Genomic DNA, 24,800 nt, shown 5'->3' on the forward strand with positions numbered 1-24,800 from the left:
GAGTCAGGAAGGAGGTACATCCACGAATGAGATTATTTGGTCAGCACAATAAATTACCAAAAAAAGTCATCACAATAAGGGAAAAAAAAGTAAGAATATAGTCGGCTTAGTGAGAAAAACCAAATGTTGGGCTTTAACCACTAGATTCTGCATATAATTAGTAGTTTCTGCCCTAGATTGTATGTAGATTTGATTTGATCTGAATGATCTCTTGGATCCAAAGTTTTGGCCATGAATATGATCCAATCCCATCTAATCTTCCATTGGATTGGATGTAGATTCAACATTAAAACTCGATCAAGGGACCGGATTGTTAGATTAGAATCACTCCATTTACACTCCTACCCATCTGCATAGCCGTTAAAGCACTCTGAACTCCTTCCAAAGGGTGGATGTAGCCAAAAAAAAAAAAAAAAAAAGCATCATTCTTTCACATGAAAGTCGCAAAGCCTGTCCAAAAATTTAACTAATCGCCTTACTTTTTATTGATTGTGGTCGGATTCAGATGAGGACAACGACTAGAGGATAATCCAATTGTGACTTACAATGTTGATGTTGATATAATGATTGGTGTGGCAAATATCATCGCATGAAACAATTGGTAGAAAGAATCTTTAAGAGGATCCTAGGAAGTTTGGTGCATCAGCAATGCCAATCTGATCTAAGATTCTTAAAAGAATAATCATACAAAGATATTCAGAGCTATTTCGAAGATGAGTCAAGCTAAAGAATATGCTACGTTCGAGAGATTGCACAAAAGAAGTGTCTGAACACCTTGGCCTATGCCATTCGATGTAAGAAATATTAGGTCGGTTGTCTAAATATAGCCTGCTTAAAGTGATGTTGCAATCTCTATGCGTCGGATAACTGAACCAGGGTTAGCATTGGCTGCTACTTAAAGCTAACAAGATCATTCCAAAAATATCGGACTATGAAGAATATCTCTAAGATTAGTAAGACAATTTAACGCATAAGAAGATATAGACAACAAAAAGAAGAAGATGTGGCCAAAGCTTTGGTGTGACACATGTCGCTCATAGAGCTGAAAGAACTGATTTGATATACGTGCATCTTTCATCTGACCTAATTCTAGGGGGCATATGATATGGGAGGAAGTTTTGCTCTCGATTGAATCCGAGGCTAAAGGAACTTTGGTCTGGACCACCCTTAGTGTTAGCAAATCTGAGGTATTTTTGAGATTGATCGAGCCTAGTTATAATAGAAAAGGTTTGTATGTGATATTGTTATCCGATTCACTTTAAGGAAGCTTCAAAATCCACAGGACAGCTTGCTCTTAGAAGATAAGGAAGAGAGATAGTGACATATCTCTCATGATAAAAAATGATATAATAAACATATCTCGCTAGATAAGATAAGAAATTAATAAACATATGTCAATGAGATAAGGAATAATGCTTGATTCTCCTTCCTTATGATATCTCAATCTCTACATATAAATATAGGTCTATAGGAGATCTTCAAGATATGCAATCACTTCTCTCTTAACATACACTCCTTCCTTCTATTCTCTAGTTTTCTAACTTCCTCTAAGAGACTAATGATGCCATCACTCCTATATAATATAACATCTCAATCAAGAGAGAGTTTGTATAAGGATGGGAAGTGCCCTCGTTATTTTTATAATGATCCCTCTCCTAGTAAAGGAAAAGTCTGTGTACGAACGGAAGAAGCTCCATAATTATAGAGATCGTCTCCTACCTTAGATCTACTGGTTGCACCCAAGAACTTATGGCTTGGCATGTAAGGTATTATCTACTCTAACTCATGGGTCTCATAATTTTGTCCCTCTAGATTTTCATCCAAAAGTCAACATCTCATGTGGGAAGGATAGTCCCTTTGTATATAAGTTATAGTTCCCCTTGACTTACAATCAATATGAGACTAATGATGTCCTCCCTCTTACACCATAACAAATACCTTCAATATTACCATCATTTTGAGATTATCAATATTAGCATTGTTGTCTATCATAATTTGTTCTGATTCTTCTAACTCTATTATTAGGTCTTTTTCAAACTCTAATTTATCAACATCTTTAATGGTTAAATGTTCAAAATATATAGCATGTACTGCCTTAAAAGTACAATCAGTTTTTAAACTTAATCGGTGATCTCAAAAGTTGAAACTAAACAGGGGAAAAAAAAAAGAATTATTTGTCCAAGCAAAGCACTGCTAGAATGTTCGAACTATGCATCTCAATTATTACGATTTATTAGACCGTAAGATCACTAGATATCCTGGAAAATGCCTAAAGTAACATCTACTTTTATGTTCACAGGTACTTTGAATAAAATAAGAATTTTTAATCATCTTGACAGAGTGCCCATTTTCCATTCAATATCCGCCACGGTATATTGCTTAAAGAAGACCAAAGATAAATTTCTACACGGTGATGAACACATTACTAACCATCGATCTTTGTTGAACTTAAAATGAGTTGCTGTGTTCCCACTCTTCATGACGGGGGAGGAGAGGTGCTCTATTTTGCATGCCAAATTGTAACGACATCATCAACGACATAGTTATCATTTGAAGACTGGACACCCCTCAACAACTATACCTGGTTCAGTAGGGCACTTGGCTAGAGGACAATGATCATCTAGCTCCAGTCCCCACCAGCTGATCCCGTATGTATCTCGAACCTGAAGGATAGTTGCTAGAACAGCCACAAAAGCAGCTCCAATGTCAAGCCCAGAGGATAAAACATAGTTGTACCTAACCCACCATCCTTTGTACTTCTTAAAAACAACGTAGTTGAATATTGTACCCACTACCATCCACGGCCAGATGTTGATTGCAGAAACAGGAGGCGTTATGGAACCAATGTAAAATATGACCGGCATAGTAATAAGCTGAATCCACTTCTTTTCCGGATACATTTGTGATAGGATCCACACTGGAACTGGTGCGAGTAATCCAATGATGAAGAAGACAAAAATCATAGAGTAAGTGCCTGAAGGGTAGAACATCTTTTGTGGTCCAACAAGTCCCCATGCGACTCCAACACTGAAGGCTATGCGTTCACTAGGGCACGTCCATGGGCTTCCTTTGGGTAGTCTTTCCAGATCACATATATGCGGAACAGAGCTAAAAATCCACCATCCTGTAACAAAGCTAGCAGTCGTTGACAATGCTGTACCAATAATCTGTTTCGTGTAAAGAGGGGCAATTAGTTAGAAATATCATCCATGCCAAATCTCTTAGATGTACTTCATTTCGGTATGCCAAGACAGTGGTCATCAGATATATGCAGATATTGATCATAACAAATTGGTAAAATAGGGTACTGGAAAGTCTTCCTTCATTACTTTTTTCTCCGCCTGTGGTGTTTTGTCATTGAATAGGATTATCATGAAGAGCCATGGTTTAGTGCAATTTACCTGAACAAGGAACATTGATTTTGGAGGTATCTTCATGTAATGACCTTGCTTGAAAGAAGAAATTGCCTGCGTAGCCGTACTTACGCCAAGAGTACCATAAATCTTAAATGTCATGTTTGCAATTGGCTTGCCTGGACTTAGATATCCATTAAGCATTTCAAAAAATACATTTATCGGTATGCCCTACATCAAAGCTCAAACAAGTTAAAAATTAAGGATGTACATAATGGCTCACTTTAACAAAGAATTTGCAATTATATCTTTCAAAACTAAGCTATGGGAAAATTGTGATGTGATGATGGATTTTGATTTACAGTTAAAGTAAAGTTCACCATGCCGTGACTAACTACAGCATAATATTCAATTTGAAAGGAAAATGATAAATCCATCTTACCATATTTGTAGTAGCCGTTAGAACAGCATTTGGAAGTAGCAAAATAGAAACCGTCGCAAGTACTATCAAAAATCCCCAGGAAGAAAGTTGGACTTGTTCATTGAATACTTGACAGGTTAATATTGCTAAACCGACCATTGAAAACAAGACCAAATAAAACCATCATTGAGGAATAGCTTTATAATTTTGTTTCATTAGTCTAGAGTGAATGTCATCTTCTTGTCCTTTGTATGCCTTCTTAACCTGGTTCCACAGTGTTCTACCAAGAGCCAAAGATGTAAATATTCATTACAAATTAAAAAGATGGAAATATATCTTAAACCTTTTTAACCCTAGCCTACAAAATACCTAATAGTTGAGTATACAATATATACAAGAAATTTCTTTCTCTAAAATTATCTTATATGTAAACGAAAAATCAATCACAGTTTCAAGAGTATGCGAGACTTACCGCCCATGGTAGAGAGCTACGTGGGAAATACTTGATGTTAAACAAGCAAAAGAGAACCCATAAGAATATACGAAGACGACGCAGAAATAGAGTTTCGAGTAGTTTTTGTATGCTGCTTCATCAAACTGTAGCTTCTCGTCTATAATACGTGAAATATTATATTTTTGTCCATCAGCATCAAACATCCCTTGGGAGAAAAATGGAAACGTCTTGGCATTATACGCATTGGTCCAATATGATATGGGCGCAATGACATAGAGCTTTATGACAAAGCCAATGAACATGTTACAGATCACAAACATTGGTGTGGATAATGGAGATCCTAAGAAGCTTGTTGTGGTCATCCAATCTAGGGAGAATGATCCAAGCCCGAGCCCTGCTTGTCCAGAACCAATTTGTTGCGCGGTTACCGAGTCCTTCCATATCCAACAAATGAATGATAAAGCAGTGATAGAAGGGAAGAAGTAAACTGGGACTACATGGTACGCAAAACTTGAGACTGCAACCATAAGGAAGAACTGGAGCCTTGTTAGCTGACCCTTTGCTCTTTTCTCTGACACATGAATTGCTCTGGATATACCAAAAGATATTGTTTTTTATTCCATAGTAAGAGAGAGAAAGAGAGCAAGACTCTCTTCTCAGCGGACAGAAGAGAAAGACAAGATGGACATGAATCAGAGAATACCTATAGAAAGACACGTCCACAAGAGTTGCAGGCCACCACATATAGGGATTATGCACTAGAAACTTAGTGCAAACACCAGCAAACCCATACCCAAGAAACTATGCATGAAAGATGAGGAAAAGAGAATTGTGAGTAACATATTTCATTTATCATCAAATATTTTTAACAAAAGTTCCGAAAAGACACCAAAACAATCCTGTAGATGTCCAAGCAAAGGCCTTTTCTAACAACTAAATATAGCACATTAATACCGAATCAGTAAGTTTCCTTTGTAGCATAGATAAGAACAGTGAAATTCTAGTCGTAACAAAAGCTTTGCATAATTTTTTTCTTATACACTTATAGAGCATTCAGTCCTCTTTTTTTGAGATGGATAGTGAGGGAGGAATGAACTCAAGAATTGATTCTACCAGAACAAGCCTTAATTCATTAAGTTACTTAAATTGTTTCTTTTGCATGCATATGAATAGATATTTTGAGTACATAAAGTATGCTGCGTCACCAAATGTCTTCTTATTTTCCTTTTTTTTTTTTTTTGGTGCTTGTATTCTTTTTTTGAGCAAATTAGCAGCAGTTCCGCCAGATTTCATAATTAGACTTTTGTATTCTTTTTTGAGAATACAAATATTATTCACTCCCACTCATGGTTGCACCTATGATTTCTCACTTGAGGAGATGGGTACCAACAGAACTACTGATCCTAGCGACTTATGCATGTATTTTCATATCATTGTTATTGACCTTTCAGTGATCAATAGAGACTGTTTTAGCATGAATCATGCACAATGCTGACCTTGAGGCAAACACATTGTTCACAATTTTTCAAGCAAATCATCTCAAGGAATAATAGAATTACTTGTTCTCGGTTTTATCCTAGTAACCGACTTGCGTAGTCTTAATGGCAGGAGTTTGATAAAGGAGCTCAGAAACCTTTAGAACAAACCACCAAAAAGACACTTCCTGTTCACATGGAGCTAGCATGGGTCCCTGTAATACGAATGACATACATAAAATTTGTTTTACAACAGACTGAAATTTATGAGATAGAATTAACTATAAGCATGCTATAATCGTTCTCATTGTCTAGAATACATGGTATTTTTGGAGAAAAAGGATAATGAAGTATTTGTTAGAATTTGGTGATGGGTGCTTCTTATGCTTATGCTCTAATACCAACTTGTTGGCAACTAAATCAATAGAAATATGGTGGATAGAGGAAGAGAGGAGTACTCAATCACATATGATAAGAAAATACTTGAGAGAGAAGAGGAACAATATCAAAATTTCTATTCATTTCATATCCAACTCCTACTACACACTAAGGAAACCACTTCTATTTATACTACTTATAAACACATTAATTACTAGAGTTGTATGACTCTTTGATCTTCACAATATATTAATTAATATCTCACACACTTCTCTAAGAGACACATATATTCCTAAACTTCTCACACATATTTCTAAAAGCCATAAACACATTTTTAGATATAAGTTCATGTACCCACATTTAATACATCTTTTGTACCTAGATATACATGAATAATCTCAATCACATAGTTCAATGTAATTTATGATAACAATAAATTCATATTCAACACCCCCCTCTTTAATATAAATTTTTGTTTAACTTTTCTTCTTTAGCTTTTCACAACTGGTCCATATTCTAAAGAAAAATCTCTGACAGCTGAAACATGTCTTTAGGATAAATATTCTTTCTTCCTCTCATAATTGCTATCGTCTGCACTATTGTCCAATATTGCTAGCTTTTCTTTCAATGCAGCACATTCCTCTACCACATTTTTGTATACCCAGTCAATTCTTGATGGTTATATTTCAGATCCCATAGTTCTTTATAGTTCACGTCTCTTACTACAAAGTCATATATAGTTCTGAGATGTCTGATTGCTTTTAATGCTATTTCTTGCTCCGCTTCTTTCTTTGTACTAGCTTCACTTCCATAAATCATATCTTCCATATCTATCATTAAGATTAGTATAAGCTACAAAAGTAGGATTATGGTTTGATCCATATATTTCACATAAAAATGAAACTGATGATTAATTTAATTTCTTAAGTAAATCTTTGAGTACTGCTTTAAATGAGATTGTCATAGTAGTTGATATTACCTTATCGGATAAATTGTTCTCTATTATATTTTACCAAAATTCATAATTCTCTTGGCAGTTATACTTCTTTAGAGACTTTCTTCATCTCCATGAAAGATTTCTTGTCTTCTTCTCTTATGGAGTCACTCCTTTTGACTGGCACTGTCTCAACGGATATCTATTTCTTATCTTGAATCTGGAGTATCACACAAATTGCAAACTACTCACTCAATAGGTTTTCTAGCTTGAAGTTTCCTGCTTCAACTATGAAGAAATATTCTTTCACCTTTTACACCTCTTTGGAATGTACGTTGCTTTGTCTGTTGTCTTAGAATCGAACTGGCTCTGACTATTGCTGTAGGACCAAACTTGGCTCTGATACTACTTTGTTGAAATTTGGTAATTCGTACTTCTTATGCTTATGCTTTGATACCAACTTGTTGCCAACTAAACTAATAGAAACATGGTAGATAGAGGAGGAGAGGAGTACTCAATCATATATGATAAGAAAATGCTTGAGAGAGGAGAAAAAGAATATCACAATTTCTATTCATTTTATATCTAACTCCTACTACACACCAAGGAAGCCACTTCTATTTATACTACTCACATACACATTAATTATTAGAGTTATATGACTTTTTGATCTTCACAATACATTAATTAATATCCCACACACTTCTTTAAGAGACACACACATATTCCTAAATTTCTCATACATATTTCTAAAAGCCACAAACACATTTCTAGATATAAGTTCATGTACCCACATTTAATACATCTCTTGTATCTAGACATGCATGGATAATCTCAATCATATAATTCTATATAATTTATAATTACAATAAATTCATGTTTATCTTCCAACATTATTGAACTTCATTAGATTTTCCTGCCAGATAACATGATTTAGTTTATTTCTTCTTCTTCCTGTTTGGGAGCAGGGGGTAGGGGGAGTAATGTGGCAGTTTGGCATCTCTACATGGCTTGTCCCATCACTTAATATAAAACCATGAGGATAAGGTTTTTCATTGACTTATGTCACTTTACTAATAAAGTTTTGAATGAAAAATAACTAAAGAATAATAAGGCAGATCCAAAACATCGAAACCATTAGAAAATACTCAAGGAACTTTGCAAGTACTAGTTTGATATTATTTTACACATTGTTTCAGAACTCAATTTAAGTATTTTAGTGCTGCTATATGTGAGCAAGGAAGATACAAGAAGTGAGCATTGGATTTACTATTTCCCATCATAATCATTGACTTTCCTAAGGAAAAGCAGTATAATATACATCGTAAGGTCATCTAAATAGAAGTGTTATTGTCATGCCCTCGAACCCAACATTTGGGTCGACTATGTGACACGACCACATGAATCCTAGAGCAATGTCTTAGAGATCATGCAAGGTCAAAAGATGACTCCATCACTCAAACTTCACATTCAACCCAATAGATGCTATGTATCCTGTAACTCTAAAGTAAAAAAAGGAAGTGAGCTTTACAGTCCATTAAGAATCCCCCACACTCACACCAGTATGAATATGAAATATCTTTTAGTGAATATATATAATTAATAAAAAAATAATAAGATTCATACATCATTAATTTGATAAGTGAAGAATATTATAACAATTCTATATACACATCATATATCACTAATCAGCAATTCTATTTAATGATAATTCAATGAGATTATATATCAGTAATTGCTTAACATACTTCTAATCTTGATAATATTATTATTTCGCTACTAGACCAAAACCTGTCCATGCTCTAACTTATGGCAGGCCAAACACACACCACATTTTTATTTATGATCGATAGCCACATTTTAGTCCACAGCTGACATCATAAATATCATATTTTATATTTACCGTCTAGTTCAGATATCCTTCAATGAAACATGATTCATCATCTTGATTTGATTTCAACACTAAGCTCATTAAAACCATGTTCCAACTCATATTAGGCCAAATGCACACTATGTTTCTATCCATGACCGATAACCATAAATCATATCTCAGCCGACGACTGATACGCCATGTTTTACATAACCAACTAGTCCATATGCTTCTCTTTTTTTCACTCTTATAATTATAAAAAATTATATTTGTCCTTCCGGTATCGAATTAATTATAACTATGCTTCAGTCCGTAGTAGGCCAAATTCAATGTTGCACCCTAGCTAGCTCAAGCTTGACCTAGCATATACACTATACTAGCTTAAAACCCCGTGCGATGCACGGCATGTATTTATTTTTTCAAATAATATTTTTATAAATTAAAAATTTAACATAATATAAAAGACATCATAGATGATATCAAATATTTCAAATTAAAATATAAATTTAAAATATTTAAATAACATAATAATAAAAAATAACATAATCATTTCTATCTTTTACTGATAGAGAAATCATTTCTTGAATCAACATTTTCAGCATCAATTATTCGAGAATCTTCATCATTAAGCAGAATATGATCACCTATTTGCATCCCACATATATCTCTTTTCTTCATAGTCTATCAATAAAAATAATATATATTTTATTATTATATAATTTTTTATTTTATTAAATTTTCAATCATCATTAAAGACTTACTCCAGAAGAAAGGTAGAAACAAATTTTCTGATAATTGAATTGTTAATAACTTCTTAGTCCCAGTAGCTCAGAATTTCATCCAGAATGACTAAAAGACAATGATGATCTATACATATATGAGATTAGTAGTTTGTGTCTGTTTTGTATGCATTTAAGAATGGATGGTTAAGTAATAGTAGGAGGTAGGTAGTAGTCATATTGTATTTGTATTTATATGCATGATTGTAGTAGTTGACCAATGGAGACAATCCCAATTAATATTTTTTTTGCCCTTGGGTTCAAAGCCAAAAATATGGAGATCCAATAGAAAAGGATCTTTATATAATAAATATTTTATCAGGGTTTAATTGCAAAACACCCCTAAACTAAATTAACTCAACATGGTCTGGTTCAGTCAATTGTCAAAACGGCTTAATTGAATATAGCCTTTATCAAGGGCCTAAATGTAAGATTTTCTGTTTAAATAAATAGATCTATGCCGGATTTCAGATTGGGTTGGGACCCAAAACCCGAATTCGTTACGCCCATCTCCTTCCTCCCTTCTCTTCCTTCTCCGATCGTCGATGAAGAGGAGCTCACGTTTTCTCCATCGATATTATTTACTTTCTCAAGTCCCCCACTACAACTCAGAAAAAAGAAAGAAAGAAAGAAAAAAAAAATCCCCACTGGCACCAGCCAAATGCGCTTCTCTTTCTCTCTCTCACAAAATAAACACAACGCACTCAACCCCACATCTACCATCCAAATGGTCCACGTTATCGATCCATGACATCTAATTCAACGGTTTCCATTTGCTCCGCCGCCCAAAATAAAACAAAGGCGTCCCACCCCTAGCTCGTGCGGACCCGATTCGTCTTCGCCCAACAGTTGTCGGGCTTGAAACTCAAATTAAAATGAAAAAGAAATAAAAGGCCGGGGGTGGGGCGGAGAGAGGTGAGATAGGAGAGAGAGAGAGCAGGAGGGGGTGGAGAGAGGGAGGCAGGGAAACAAACGAAAGCGCATCGCAGACTCGTTGCGATAGTTTTTTTCTCCAGAGGGATCGCTGGATAAAGGAGGGAGGGGAGAAGAAACTTTGAGGGAAAAATTGTAAATTTCTCCAACTCCTGGGGTGAGGCTCAAGGTTTCTTCGCTAGTCCCCTTTTTGCTGAATCTAGCGTTAGGTCTTTTCTTTCTCCTCTTCCGCATGGCATCAATTTTTTTTAGCCTCCTACCTCGACGTCCCCGAACTGCAGCCTTCCTGTCATTGTTCTCAATCCATATGTGGACCTCCTTCCATGGCTCCGTGTCAGTAGTGTGGGAATTTCAGTGCAGGGGTAAAACGATAATTTTAAAATTTTTTCAAAATTATAATTTTACAGCAAAAATTATTAATTAATCTAATTAATTAACATATATTAATCCAATAAAAAGATCTAAATATGATATATATAGCATGTATTTAAATTTAAAATTTTAAATTCTACAGTAAATATTTTACTGTTATGTGTTCAGAACACATTACCTTCGTGCAGGTAGTCGATTGCCGCAGTCTGATCACCGTCGGGATGGTCTGATCATTGCAATACAGCCACACAGTATGTCTGACTTCTGCGGATCATCTACATGAAGCTCCCAGTCTGATCGGCTCCTCACGAATGTTAGTTCGTTGCAGAATCCTTTCGACGGTTGATGCTGATCAAACTCCTTCGATCGGTATCTGCTGATTTCTCGGATACTTCGGATCATCAGCAGAGATACTTGAGAGGTTGATGAAGCTCTTCTTGAAGTTTGGTGGGCTCACGATACTCGTAGCTCACCTTCTCACTTTTCGAACCCTAGGCAGTAACCCTAGGGTACACACAGAAAACCCTGTGCCCAAAATCTTTCTTTTCTTTTTTCTTGAAATTTTTGAACTCTCAATCTCATGCACAAAGCCTTCTCATGCAATCTCTCTCTCTAAGAAAGTCGTGCGCACACCCCACCTTCTCTTCTCTTTTTAAAACAGTGCAAGACCGCATCTTTACAGTGTTTTCACCGCATGAGAGGATAAAGCTAGGTGGTTGCTCACTTGAATTCAAATCGAATTTGAATTCAAATGCCAACCAACCAATCTTTATCCACTCTTGACGTGAGAAGAAGGGGGCGTGGGTTCTTTGTGCGTGGAGAATTTACATGAGAAACTTTTTTTCGTGTAGAGTAAGTGGCGCACAAGTGGATAAGGTGGCGCATGAGATTAGTTGCCCATTCAAATTCAAACATCATTTGAATTTGAATGACCAACCAACCATCTTTATCCACTTAAAATGGTGCACATAAGAGGGGCGTGGGAAGGCTTCTGCGTGGGAGAAAATTTTTGAGAACTTGTTTCTCATGAATTCAAATAGGCACAGGTGAGGTGGCGTAGGAAGATAAGTCAAGGTGATTTCAAATATTAAATCAACCTAATTGAACCAACCTTATTAAAATAGGTTAGGCACAATTAGATTAAGTTAAACCCAACACAATTAGGCTTAATAAAATTTTAATCAAATCAGAAGTTGACTAAGCCCGATCTTTGATCAAATCAGGGATCAAACCACCTCAGCGATTAGGTCAACTCTTAACCTAATCGGGTCAAACCCAACTGAATCCAATTCAATTGGACTTGATCCAAAAATAATTACTCAATCAAATTGAGTTAATTAGCGATCAAATCACTAATTAAATCTCTCATAAATACTGAGTCCAAATCCGATGGGCAATCGGGCATCAAAATCCATCGATATGAAACTTTGATCGAAGAGTCCCAAACCAGTGGGACTCTTGACCTCGGTACCCAAAATGTGTGGAACTTGTGATCAGAGAATCCTGATTCTCGATCACAGAGTCCCAGACACGTAGGACTCAGAGTCCCTGAGCATTAGGACTCTTGGTCGAAGAGTCCCAGTCCAGTGGGACTCTTCACCAGCCATCAGATCAGATAGGAATCTCTAATGTGTGTGATCCTGTAGGTTCGAACCTAAGCCGGTAGCACAGGAACCAATTCCTGTACTAATCGAAGTGACCATCTAGCAATGGTACCCGATGTCCGGATAGGTCGAATAGTCACAATCGCAACATTTAGAACCTATGTGAATATAGTTACTGTATAATTCATCCCTTTTGACCCCTGTATATAGGACGACTCAGGATTAAACTATCAACTCTGATCAGATCATCCAAATCGTGTTCAACTCAAACAGTCCTGTGACTCCTCACTAGGACTATCCTGACCAAGGTTTAGCTAAATTGAAACACAACTGTACACAGCTCCTGAACTGGAGTGGTCAATCCCATCTTGATACACGCACTGACAAATCAAGTACTTGACTACACCCAGTAGCCTTCCGTCACTGAATTAGAAATTCAGATAGTCCAGTGCCTAAGTGCAGCGAGTTGCTTGCAAGTCATTGTGGCAGTCTCAGGTCGGAGGGACAGTTATATCCATATCCCATCGGAGCAAATCTTGACAGTAGAAAAAGCTCCAGAGTCGGTCACGTTCAGTGCAGATGTATCCTTACATCTCACCTGTATGCCATACCAGTGTCTCCACACTCTTTGGTTTAGAGGACAACCAACCCATATGGCACACAACGACCTATGCTTGATAAACATTGTTGTCCTTGGTAACAACGTATCATTTGGTCGCGAACAGATTTAAGGACTAAACGATAAATCCTCCTTTGTCGAGTCTAAATAGTCCTAAGAACTTCACCACAACACAGGAGTTCATTAGAAGATGAAATAATTTATGATGAAAAATACCAAAATAATTTTTATTTATTTATAATTCATATACTAATACAGAAAAGAGCACAACCGTCAATAGGTTGACGATTGGCTTTGGGATACTATTCCCAACAATCTCCCACTTGGTCTAAAGCCAATCGATGCAGTATCTAATACCCATCTTCAACTTGAAGTCGTCGAACTCCCTCATCGCAATGGCTTTAGTGAATGGGTCGGCCAGGTTCTCCTTCTCGTCGATCTTCTGAAGGTCGACGTCACCTCTATCCATGATTTTTCGGATGAGATGGTAGCAGCACAGAATATGCTTCGTCTGCTGGTGTGCCTTCGGTTCCTTCGCCTGAGCAATGGCTCCAGAGCTGTCACAGTAAAGCAGAACTAGACCAACAAGGGAGGGTGCTACTTCGAGCTTGGTGATGAATTTTCTCAGCCACACCGCTTCTTTGGCAGCATCTGATGCAGCGACATATTCTGCTTTGCAAACTGAATCAGCCACAGTGTGCTGCTTGGAACTCTTCCAGCAGACAGCCCCACCATTAAGGGTGAAAATAAATCCCGACACACTCTTGCTGTCATCATGATCAGACTGAAAATTGGAGTCTGTAAACCCCATAAGTCTCAAGTCTGATTCACCATAAACAAGCCATTGGTCTTTGGTATTTCTTAAATACTTCAGGATGGTTTTAACAACCTTCCAGTGATTCTTCCCTGGATCAGATTGGTATCTACTCACTACCCCTAGTGAGTATGCCACATCTGGTCGTGTACATGTCATGACGTACATGATAGATTCTACTGCCGAAGCATATGAAATTCTACCCATACGCTCTCTCTCTTGAGGTGTTGTCGGACAATCCCTCTTCGAAAGAGAAATTTCATGACCTATCGGTAGATAGCCTTTCTTGAAATTCTCCATGCTGAACTTCTTCAGCATAGTATCAATGTACGTGGACTAGGATAAGCCAAGCAACCTTTTAAATCTATCCCTATAGATCCTCATCCCTAGGATGTAGGAAGCTTCTCCCAGATCCTTCATGGAGAATTGTGATGACAACCAAATCTTTATTCCCTGTAATGAAGGGACATCATTCTCGATTAAGAGAATGTCATCCACATACAATACAAGAAATACCACTACTGGACCATTAGCCCACTTAGAAATGCAGGGCTCTTCTCCATTCTTAACGAAGCCATACGTTTTGATCGTCCTATCAAAATATATGTTCTAACTCCGGGATGCCTGCTTAAGTCCATAAATGGACCTCTGTAGCCTGCACACTTTAGACTCATCTGTGAATGTGAACCCTTCAGGTTGTATCATATACATCTCTTCGTCTAGCTCTCTATTTAGGAAAGCTATCTTCACATCCATCTGCCAGATTTTATAGTTCAGATGGGCAGCTATCGCAAGCATAATCTGAATGGATTTGAGCATTACCACAGGAGAAAACGTCTCATCATAGTCTATACCATAACGTTGACGATATCCTTTGGCAATCAGACGAGCTTTATAGGTCTCCACCTTTCCATCTGCACCCCTCTTCCTCTTGAAGACCCACTTACATCCTATGGATTTTACTCCTTCGGGTGGGTCAACCAATGTCCACACATCGTTGACCTTCATAGACTTTATTTCAGATTTCATGGCCTCTAGCCATTTCTCAGAGTCAGATCTCTACATTGCGTCCATGTAGGTGATCGGATCCTCATCGTTTTCATCAAGTTCGACAGGATCGCCATTCCGGACCAAGAAATCATAGTATCTGTCCGGTTGACGTGGTACTCTACCAGACTGCCTTAAGGGTGCAAGAACAATGGGCTCCGGATCTGATCTAACCAAATCTGGTTCAGGTTCAGCAACTTGTGTCGGTTTTTTCACCTGCCAAATTTCTTCAAGTTCGACCTTAGAGGCAACAGTCCCTTCACTAAGGAACTCCTTTTCCAAAAAGATTGCCTTAAGACTGACAAACACCTTTTGCTCATCAGCTAGGTAGAAATAATACCCTTTGGTCTCTTTTGGGTACCCTATGAAATAATACTTGTCAGACCTAGGTCCAAGCTTATCCGTAATTAAATGTTTAACATAAGCCGGACACCCCCAAACCTTAAGGTGCGAGAGTACTGGCTTACGTCCTATCCATATCTCATATGACCTTTTGGTTACAGACTTACTCGGAACCCTATTTAGAAGGTAACAAGCCGATTCGAGCGCATATCCCTAGAGAAAGATCGGCAGACCAGCAAACCCCATCATGGATCGAACCATGTTCAACAAGGTCTGATTCCTCCTTTCAGACACACCATTATGCTGTGGTGTTTCAAGAGGAGTTCACTGAGAGAGAATCTCATTCTCCCCAAGATATGTCAGAAACTCATTGGAAAGGTATTCACCTCCTCGATCAGATCGAAGAGTTTTAATACACTTTTCAGTTTATTTTTCTATCTCATTTCGAAATAGTTTGAATATTTCAAACGACTCTGACTTATGCTTCATTAAGTAGACATACCCATACCTCGATTGGTCGTCTGTGAAGGTTATGAAGTAGAAATATCCATCTCTTGCACTTGAGCTCATGAGTCCATATATATCAGAATGTACCAGACCCAAGAGTTCACTGGCTTGCTCACCTTTTTCAGTAAAAGATGACTTGGTCATCTTCCCAAGAAGATAGGACTCACAGGTTGGAAGTGATTCACAATCACCAAATTCAAGAATTCCTTCTTGAGCCAACCTGTTTATCCTGTTCTTATTGATATGACCTAACCTACAGTGCCAAAGGTAGACTTCTGACATATTATCCATTTTAAGGCGTTTACCGGAGGTTTGAACCATATTAACAGGCTGTGATAGTAAGTAAATTTCATTATTTAGTTGTCCAACAAATATTGTAACACCATTCAAAATGATATTGCAAACATTTCTTTTTATTAAAAATTCATAACTGTATATGGCCAAAAGGCCTACAGAAATAATATTTAATAAAAAACTTGGATAATAGTAGCATTCACTCAGAATTACATTACGAGAGTTGATTATAAGGTTCATTATTCCTAAAGCTAGAACTGAAACTTTACTTCCATCTCCAACGTTCAGGAACCTCTCGCCTTCATCAAATCTCCTACTGACCTACAGACCCTGTATCGAATTACAGATATGATAAGGGCTTCGGTATCCAATACCCAGGCAGTAGTATCACAAATGAAAAAGTTGCAAGGTGTTATCATATAATTACCTTGCTTCTTCTTCTGCCTGTTCGAGTCCAGGGAGGCAATGTATAGAGGACATTTTCTCTTCCAGTGTCCATGCTTCTTGCAAAAAAAGCACTCTGCCTGGCTCTGATCGGGCTTGTGCTTCTTGGTCTGACCCTGTGCTGACATCCCAGCATGAGGCTGTACCTTTTTATTCTTCTTCTTCTTGTTCTTCTTCTCTTTCTCAAAGGGTTGACGATCAGAAGAAGACCCTCTCACAATATTCACCGACTCCTTATGGAGCTGGTGGTCCTTCTCAAAGTTCTGCAGCAACCCCAACAAGCCGTGGTAGTTCACTGCAGGCTTTGTCATCCGAAAATGAGTAAGAAAGGGGAGGAAGGACTTGGGCAAAGAATTAAGGATCGCATCCTTACCGAGCTGCTCGTGCAAGAAAAAGCCCAGTTTACTTAGGCGCTCAATCATTTCGATCATGTACAGTACATGATCTGTGACTAAGGCCCCATCCCTCATCCGAGCATTGAAAATGGCACAACTAGTTTTGTGCCTTTCAACGTCGTCAGGCGTGCCAAAGGAGTCGTTCAACATTTGAAGCATCTCCTGCGGCTGGGCATTCTCGAACCTGTGGCTGAACTCATCATTCATTGCCACCAGCATTATGTACCGAATGATGGTACGATCGTTGAGCCACTTCTGATAAATATCTCGGACCATCCCTCTAGTATTCGGGGCTGGCTCCTCAGGTGTCGGATCCGTTACTACATAAAGGATCCGCTCATGCTCAAGGATGATTTTCAATTTTCGATACCAGCTATCGAAATTAGGTCCCATGAGCTTGTCATTATCTAATAATGACCGGAGAGATAGGGTAGTGGCCATAGCTACATTAAAGAAAACTAGACCTTTATTAGTATATAAATTATTAATACTAAAGACTTGGACTTTAGTTTAAAGTTTCTCCCAATATTTTAACGAACTGGTAGCCTCAACCTCTAATTCGAGGAATTACTTTAATTCTTTAGTAGGTACTAGAATCCACACAGGCCACACACGAGCCCAACTTTGGTTGGTCAACCCATGTGCATCTATGGGTAGGTTCATAACCAGTTGTTTCTCTAAACAACTTCTAGTAATTAATTTTGCTCCAGAACCTAATCAGTAGGCTTTGGCCTTCACTGAAAAGATCTGGTTAGGTCCAACCATTAACATGACTTGATTTGATGAATCGGACCAATAAATGATCAGGCCCGACTTTGGCCGGCCAACCTGACCACCATCAGAAAGATTCAACCAAATGATCATATTATGAATGATAATTCTATTAGTCAATAAGCACCAGGTCTTTGGGCTTCCAGTGATTATTAAACTAATGGACTGATTATCACTCACTTAATGGGAGGTTATGACTTAGTTATCATATAACATAATCATTTTTAGGGACCTAATAATTTTTGAAAATTTTATTAAAGGATAGAAGAGAAGAAATTGATCAGCCAATTTCAATCCTCCCACTGATTTCATCAAGTCAGATTAAAAATGATTTAATTAAAGTCGGTATTAGGAGCACCTAAATCAGTCACACTGATTTACCTAATGACATGGGTGAGCCCTAATCACCAAGTGATCTAATCAAAATCTAACTCATCAGGTTGGCCAGGTAAGTGTGATCAGTGGAATGGATATGCCATTAACTCGTCAGAGATCGAATCAATGCGAGTAGCTCTCAGTTAAAAATCACTGATCAGACTGCCGAACTTACTTTAGACACCAACCAGTTCATTAGTTTTAATTTGATCAACTTAGTAAATAGAGTTCCACCGTGTAGCCATGAATTAAGTCTATCTTGGTCTAGTTAAAGATATGGACCCATTCAACTACAACTATTGAAGTTGAGTCTAGAGTGTCCTTGACCTAATCTAATTCAACTTTTGATTAGATTTGACCAATTACTCTAATTTAGTCCATTTCTTTAAGCTAACCTTAGGTCTAACCCAATTATGGACCTAATCCATCTAACCCATTGACCCACAAGTTTATGCAATTGTCTTAGGTCTTAATTCACAATTCTAGACTAACTAGATAATACTTAATTTTTTTAATTAAATATTAGGGCTGATGGGTCAGGATTTGGTATTTCGAAAATAATTTTTAAGTTTGAAAGGTTTTATTTTCTGTTCACCAAATGTGTTGACTCATTTCACAAACGGATCAGCACATTTCATAAATAGCAATCCTATTACTAATTACATAACAGAAAATAACTCAATCAAAATAAATCATGAATATTCCTTTAGATCTAATCTAGCACATTCATGATAAATTTCACAATTGAACCTTTACAATTAAGTCCTTTCGCTATTTCGTCTGCATGGGATATAATCGCTCGGCACCCCTATCGCCATAAGAGAACCCCATCGAATGGGAGGAGAGGGCCTTTAAACCCTACTTTTCTCCTATGATTGGATGACCATGGCAACCAACCCAATTAGACTACTTGCTACTTGGATCAAGTATATCTAAATATACCAATTTAAAAATTTAAATTTCAAATTTCAAATTTTAAATTTTGAATTTCAAATAAATTTCAAATTTCAAATTTTAAATTTTAAATTTTAAATTTTAAATTTTAAATTTTGAATTTCAAATTTAAAATTTCAAATAAATTTCAAATTTTGAATTTCAAATTTTTGAATTTTAAATTTTAAATTTTAAATTTTAAATTTTAAATTTTAAATTTTAAATTTTGAATTTTAAATTTAAATTTCAAATTTAAACTTTTAGATTACTACTTAATCTACGCATGCAAATGTATATCATATTTTAGAACCTGACTCTGATACCATTTGTGAGAATTTCAGTGCAGGGGTAAAATGATAATTTTGAAACTTTTTCAAAATTATAATTTTACAGCAAAAATTATTAATTAATCTAATTAATTAACATATATTAACCCTACACAAGGATCTAAATATGATATATATAGTATGTATTTAAATTTAAAATTTCAAATTCTACAGTAAATATTTTACTGTTATGCGTTCAGAACATATTACCTTCGTGCAGATAGTCGATTGCCGCAGTCTGATCACCGTCGGAATGGTCTGATCGTTGTAATAAAGCCACACAGTATGTCTGGCCTCCGTGGATCGTCCACACGAAGCTTCTGGTCTGATCGGCTCCTCACGAATGCTAGTTCGTTGCAGAATCCTTTCGACGGCTGATGCTGATCGAACTCCTTCGATCGATGTCTGCTAATTTTTTGGATGCTTCGAATCGTCAGCAGAGATACTTGAGAGGTTGATGAAGCTCTCTCTGAAGTTTGATGGACTCACGACACTCGTAGCTCACCTTCTCACTTTCCGAACCCTAGGTAGTAACCCTAGGGTACACACAGAAAATCCTGCGCCCAAAATCTTTTTTTCTTTTCTCTCGAAATTTTTGAACTCTCAATCTCACGCAGAAGGCCTTCTCACGCAACCTCTCTCTTTAAGAAAGTTGTGCGCATGCCCCACCTTCTCTTTTCTTTTTAAAACAGTGCAAGACCGCGTCTTTACAGCGTTTTCACCACGTGAGAGGATAAAGCTAGGTGGTTGCTCACTTGAATTCAAATGCCAACCAATCAATCTTTATCCACTCTTGGTGTGAGAAGATGGGGGCGTGGGTTCTTTGTGCGTGGAGAATTTACACGAGAAATTTTTTCTCGTGTAGAGGAAGTGGCGCACAAGTGGATAAGGTGGCGCATGAGTTTAGTTGCCCATTCAAATTCAAACATCATTTGAATTTGAATGGCCAACCAACCATCTTTATCCACTCAAAATGGTGCACATAGGAGGGGCGTGGGAAGGCTTTTGCATGGAAGAAAATTCACGAGAACTTGTTTCTCATGAATTCAAATAGGCGCAGGTGAGGTGAGGTGGCACAGGGAGATAAGTCAAGGTGGTTTCAAATATTAAATCAACTTAATTGAACCAACCTTATTAAAATAGGTTAGGCACAATTAGATTAAGTTAAACCCAACACAATTAGGCTTAATTAGGCTCAACAAAATTTTAATCAAATTAAAAATTGACTAAGCCCAATCCCTGATCAAATCAGGGACCAAACCACCTCAGCGATTAGGTCAACTCTTAACCTAATCGGGTCAAACCCAATTGAATCCAATTCAATTGGACTTGATCCAAAAATAATTACTCAATCAAATTGAGTTAATTAGCGATCAAATTACTAATTAAACCTCTCATAAATACTGAGTCCAAATTCGATTGGCAATCAGGCATCAAAATCCATCGATATGAAACCTTGATCGAAGAGTCCCAAATCAGTGAGACTCTTGACCTCGGTATCCAAAATGTGTGAAACTCGTGATCAGAAAATTTTGATTCTCGATCATAGAGTCTCAGACACGTAGGACTCAGAGTCCCTGAGCATTAGGACTCTTGGTCGAAGAGTCCCAGTCCAGTGGGACTCTTCACCAACCATCAGATTAGATAGGAACCTCTAATGTGTGTGACACCGCAGGTTCGAACCTAAGTCGGTAGCACAGGAATTAATTTTTGTACTAATCGAAGTGACCATCTAGCAATGGTACCCGATGTTCGGATAGGTCGAATGATCGCAATCGCAACATTTAGAACTTACGCAAATATGGTTACTGTATAATTCATCCCTTTTGACCCCTGTGTATAGGACTACTCAGGGTTAAACTGTCAACCCTGATCAGATCATCCAAATCATGCTCAACTCAAACAGTCCTGTGACTCCTCACTAGGACTACCCTGGCCAAAGTTTAGCTAAATTAAAATACTGTACACAGCTCCTGAACTGGAGTGGTCAATCCCATCTTGACACATGTACCGACAAGTCAAGTACTTGACTACACCCAGTAGGCTTCCGTCACTGAATTAAAAATTCAGGTAGTCCAGTGCCTAAGTGCAGTGAGTTGCTTGCAAGTCACTGTGGCAGTCTCAGGTCGGAGGGATAATTATACCCATATCCCATCGGAGCAAATCTTGACAGCAAAAAAACTCTGGAGTCGGTCACGTTCAGTGCAGATGTACCCTTACATCTCACCTGTATGCCATATCAGTGTCTCCACACTCCTTGGTTAAGAGGACAACCAACCCATATGGCACACAATGACCTATGCTTGATAAACATTGTTGTCCTTGATAACAACGTATCATTTGGTCGCGAACAGGTTTAAAGACTAAACGATAAATCCTCCTTTGTCGAGTCTAAATAGTCCTAAGGACTTCACCACAACACAGGAGTTCATTAGAAGATGAAATAATTTGTGATGAAAAATATCAAAATAATTTTTATTTATTTATAATTCATATACTAATATAGGAAAGAGCACAACCGTCAACAGGCTGACGATTGGCTTTGGGATACTATTCCCAACAAGTAGCTTCTTCCATTCCCACATGGAGACGAAGCTCCCTCGCTTGGTCGTGTTTTGCTGAGGAGATGGGCCCATGCGCTCCCACACTTTTTTCAAAATCTCGGCACTCCAATGCGGCTTCCTTCGATTTTCTTAAAACGGACACATGACAGACTGAGGCTTCTCAACGTGGAAGCTCCATTTTAATATATATATATATTAGATGTCTTGCATAACCAATCTATCCAAATACTATCTGTGCACTATCTATATTATTAAAATCATGATCTGATTTTCACCATCTGAATAATTACAATTATGCTTCAACTTGTGATAGGCCAAACATAGTGCTACACCTATTCCAAAGTTGATCCAATATATATACTACATTTTTGCATGACCGATTAATCCAGATGACGTCCACATCTCATCAATTATGTTAAATTATAAATTTTTTATTCAATATGATGTTTATAATTAAGCATCTATTAATCATAATTCTTGCAATATCAAATCAATAATGCATAATGGATGTATAGATATATAAAAATATATATCAATCATGCAAGTATATCTATATATAATTTTTATAATCATATAAATAATTGTGTTGAAGAATTCTTATCTATACGAATGACTGACTTAAATATAATGAATATTGATCCACTCAGTCTACGAACTCAAAGTTATGGTATTTAGTTTAACATCGTCTGGTCATACAATTTGCTCAACTATAGAGCCAGTCCTCACCATCAAATCAATTGTAATGTCAAAGATCCTTAGTGGAAAATCATAAATGCTTAGGATAAATGGTTATACAATACTAGCTCGGGACCCCTAATCACACAACACCAATTTGAGACCTCTCTTAGGGTCGACTTGAACCCACAAAACATCTTAGGACCCACCAATGGTCCACTATTGTAGAGAAAGAAAAAATATAGATGTGAGAGAAAGAGAAGAGAGAGAAAAGAGAAGAGTTGGGCAGCTACCACTTAGGTCCGATGATGCTGATTCCAGCCTATAGCAGTCTAAGCACGACCACATCCAATGATAGCGGTTGGCTCAGCGGAAAGATAGAAGAAGACAAGAAAAGGAAAAGCTCTACTCATAGAATCCAGCCACTACCCACCAATGGCAATGCTTATAGAATCCAAAAAAAAGAAAGAGGGTTTAATGGCCATACCTCATCCCCGGCAAAGTACTTGATCCTCTTTTCCAATGAGAACGACAATGGCTCATCAGAAATAGTTGATAGAAAACCAAGAAAATCTCATAGATTTCACTGGTGACTTGATCGAGAATGAGGGGCAATGCATAATGGGAAGAGGTGGCAATTTTTTTATAGAGAAAATTCTAGGGTATCACCGGAATCCAATGAGCTTTAGAATTTTCTTTCCATCGGATTCGAGAGAAGAGTCCTCTTCCACCTCACATGTTTAGCACGCAAGGTTAGATTTTTTTTTCTTTTTTTGTATGCTTTAAAATTCATACAGAAAAAAATATGTTGTGGGCAGTCCAACAACGGTGTCCTTTTTTTTTGGGTAAAAAAGAATGGGTCCTTACAGCGATAAACTAGAAACATAAAATTAAATGACGTAGAAACCTATATTATTATCATACTCCAATCTTTTCCCACCAAAAAAAGGGCAACTGTGTGGTGCAACGTCTATAATTCACGAAGGCTCTATTGATATTGGGCATGGTTTGAATCAATCACCTCCAGTTCTCTCGAATTTGTGCCTAATTTCTTGTAACGAAACTTTGAGTACCATAGGCTCTCCCCAAAACCTGCGAGGTTGGCTGGTGAGCTCAGAGACCAACTTAATTTGACGGTAGTTTTGGCTAATAAACCAAGGAACAACGCAGTAGAAGTCCTTAGATCTCATAAAAGGATCTAGTGGGCAGAGAATGTGGATGATAAGGAACAACCCTGCACTCATCTTTTTAGACAGAAACTATAGATCAGGTAATCAAATTGAAGATACAGTTTCACATATTATCGTTAGCAATGTATTCTGGTTCAGGCTTTGCAGTCTGTTTGGATGCGCCGGAAGAACTACTATGTATGAGATCGTGTGCGTGTGTGTGTGTCTAGTAACATGATGTGGCCAGTTTTATGCGGGCGCATACACTATGACAATCTGGCGTCGAAATTATTTACTTGAAAAAGAACAGAAGAGGTATCATTTGGATTACAGCGAAACATGTCGAGATCCATGGAGGAGAGGAAGTTCACCTGAGTTGCTATCACCACGAGAAAAGCTGGCAGGGGTCGAACAGTCCTATGGTAGAAAGCCTTCACCACGGCCACAAGCTCAAAGCCATAAGGGGAATACGTGCCAGCAGTGGCAAGCATGGAGAGCAGGCAATGCTCTTTCATGTTGAAAGGCCCTGGGTTCAGCGAGAACGACCACGGCGTCCCCGGTACCTTCAACTGCTTTCTCGGTAGCCCGTTGGCCATCCACTTCCCGATGAGATACAGCACAATGGTGATGCACGATGCTGGTATGTATATCGGTGACTGACGATAAGTGAGGAACTGCGTCAACACGGAGAGGATGATGCAGCCGGGGATCCCCAGAACCCATGTTCGCAATGTCAAGACTGGCAGCGTGTTATCGTCGGTTGGTGGTACGGTCAGCCTCACCTCCTCGATAGGGGAATTGTTAATCACATCTGAAAATTATGGTCAGTTTTTTTCAGAAAAACCATCGAGTGAAGTTAATGATATCTATGCATGAAATCGAGATCGAAGGAAAAAAAAAATGACGTGAAAATTTACCGCCACGATCCATTACCTTCTTCTTTCTCTGCCAT

At 37.7% G+C, this 24,800-nt stretch overlaps 1 protein-coding gene across 1 annotated transcript; it reads right to left on the minus strand.

The window, feature by feature from the left end:
- Positions 1 to 2,266: 2,266 nt before the first annotated feature.
- Positions 2,267 to 24,800, minus strand: LOC105052958 (oligopeptide transporter 5-like). The gene is made up of 7 exons (XM_073251184.1): positions 24,782 to 24,800; positions 24,145 to 24,659; positions 4,932 to 5,029; positions 4,247 to 4,816; positions 4,039 to 4,054; positions 3,402 to 3,584; positions 2,267 to 3,167 (listed from the first exon to the last, which is right to left on the minus strand). The coding sequence occupies exons 1-7, from the start codon at positions 24,798 to 24,800 to the stop codon at positions 2,547 to 2,549; spliced, it is 2,022 nt and encodes a 673-aa protein (XP_073107285.1). The 3' UTR covers positions 2,267 to 2,546.

The sequence above is a fragment of the Elaeis guineensis genome, chromosome 2, assembly GCF_000442705.2.
Source record: "Elaeis guineensis isolate ETL-2024a chromosome 2, EG11, whole genome shotgun sequence".
Lineage (NCBI taxonomy): Eukaryota > Viridiplantae > Streptophyta > Magnoliopsida > Arecales > Arecaceae > Elaeis > Elaeis guineensis.

What these genes read in the sequence shown, in the direction of transcription:
- LOC105052958 (XM_073251184.1), bottom strand. An exon ending in GTGGACGTGTCTTTCTATAG is followed by an intron (nt 4,817 to 4,931) that starts GTATTCTCTGAT and finishes TGGTATATCCAG; the next exon opens with AGCAATTCATGTGTCAGAGA. An exon ending in AATCAATGTTCCTTGTTCAG is followed by an intron (nt 3,168 to 3,401) that starts GTAAATTGCACT and finishes TACACGAAACAG; the next exon opens with ATTATTGGTACAGCATTGTC.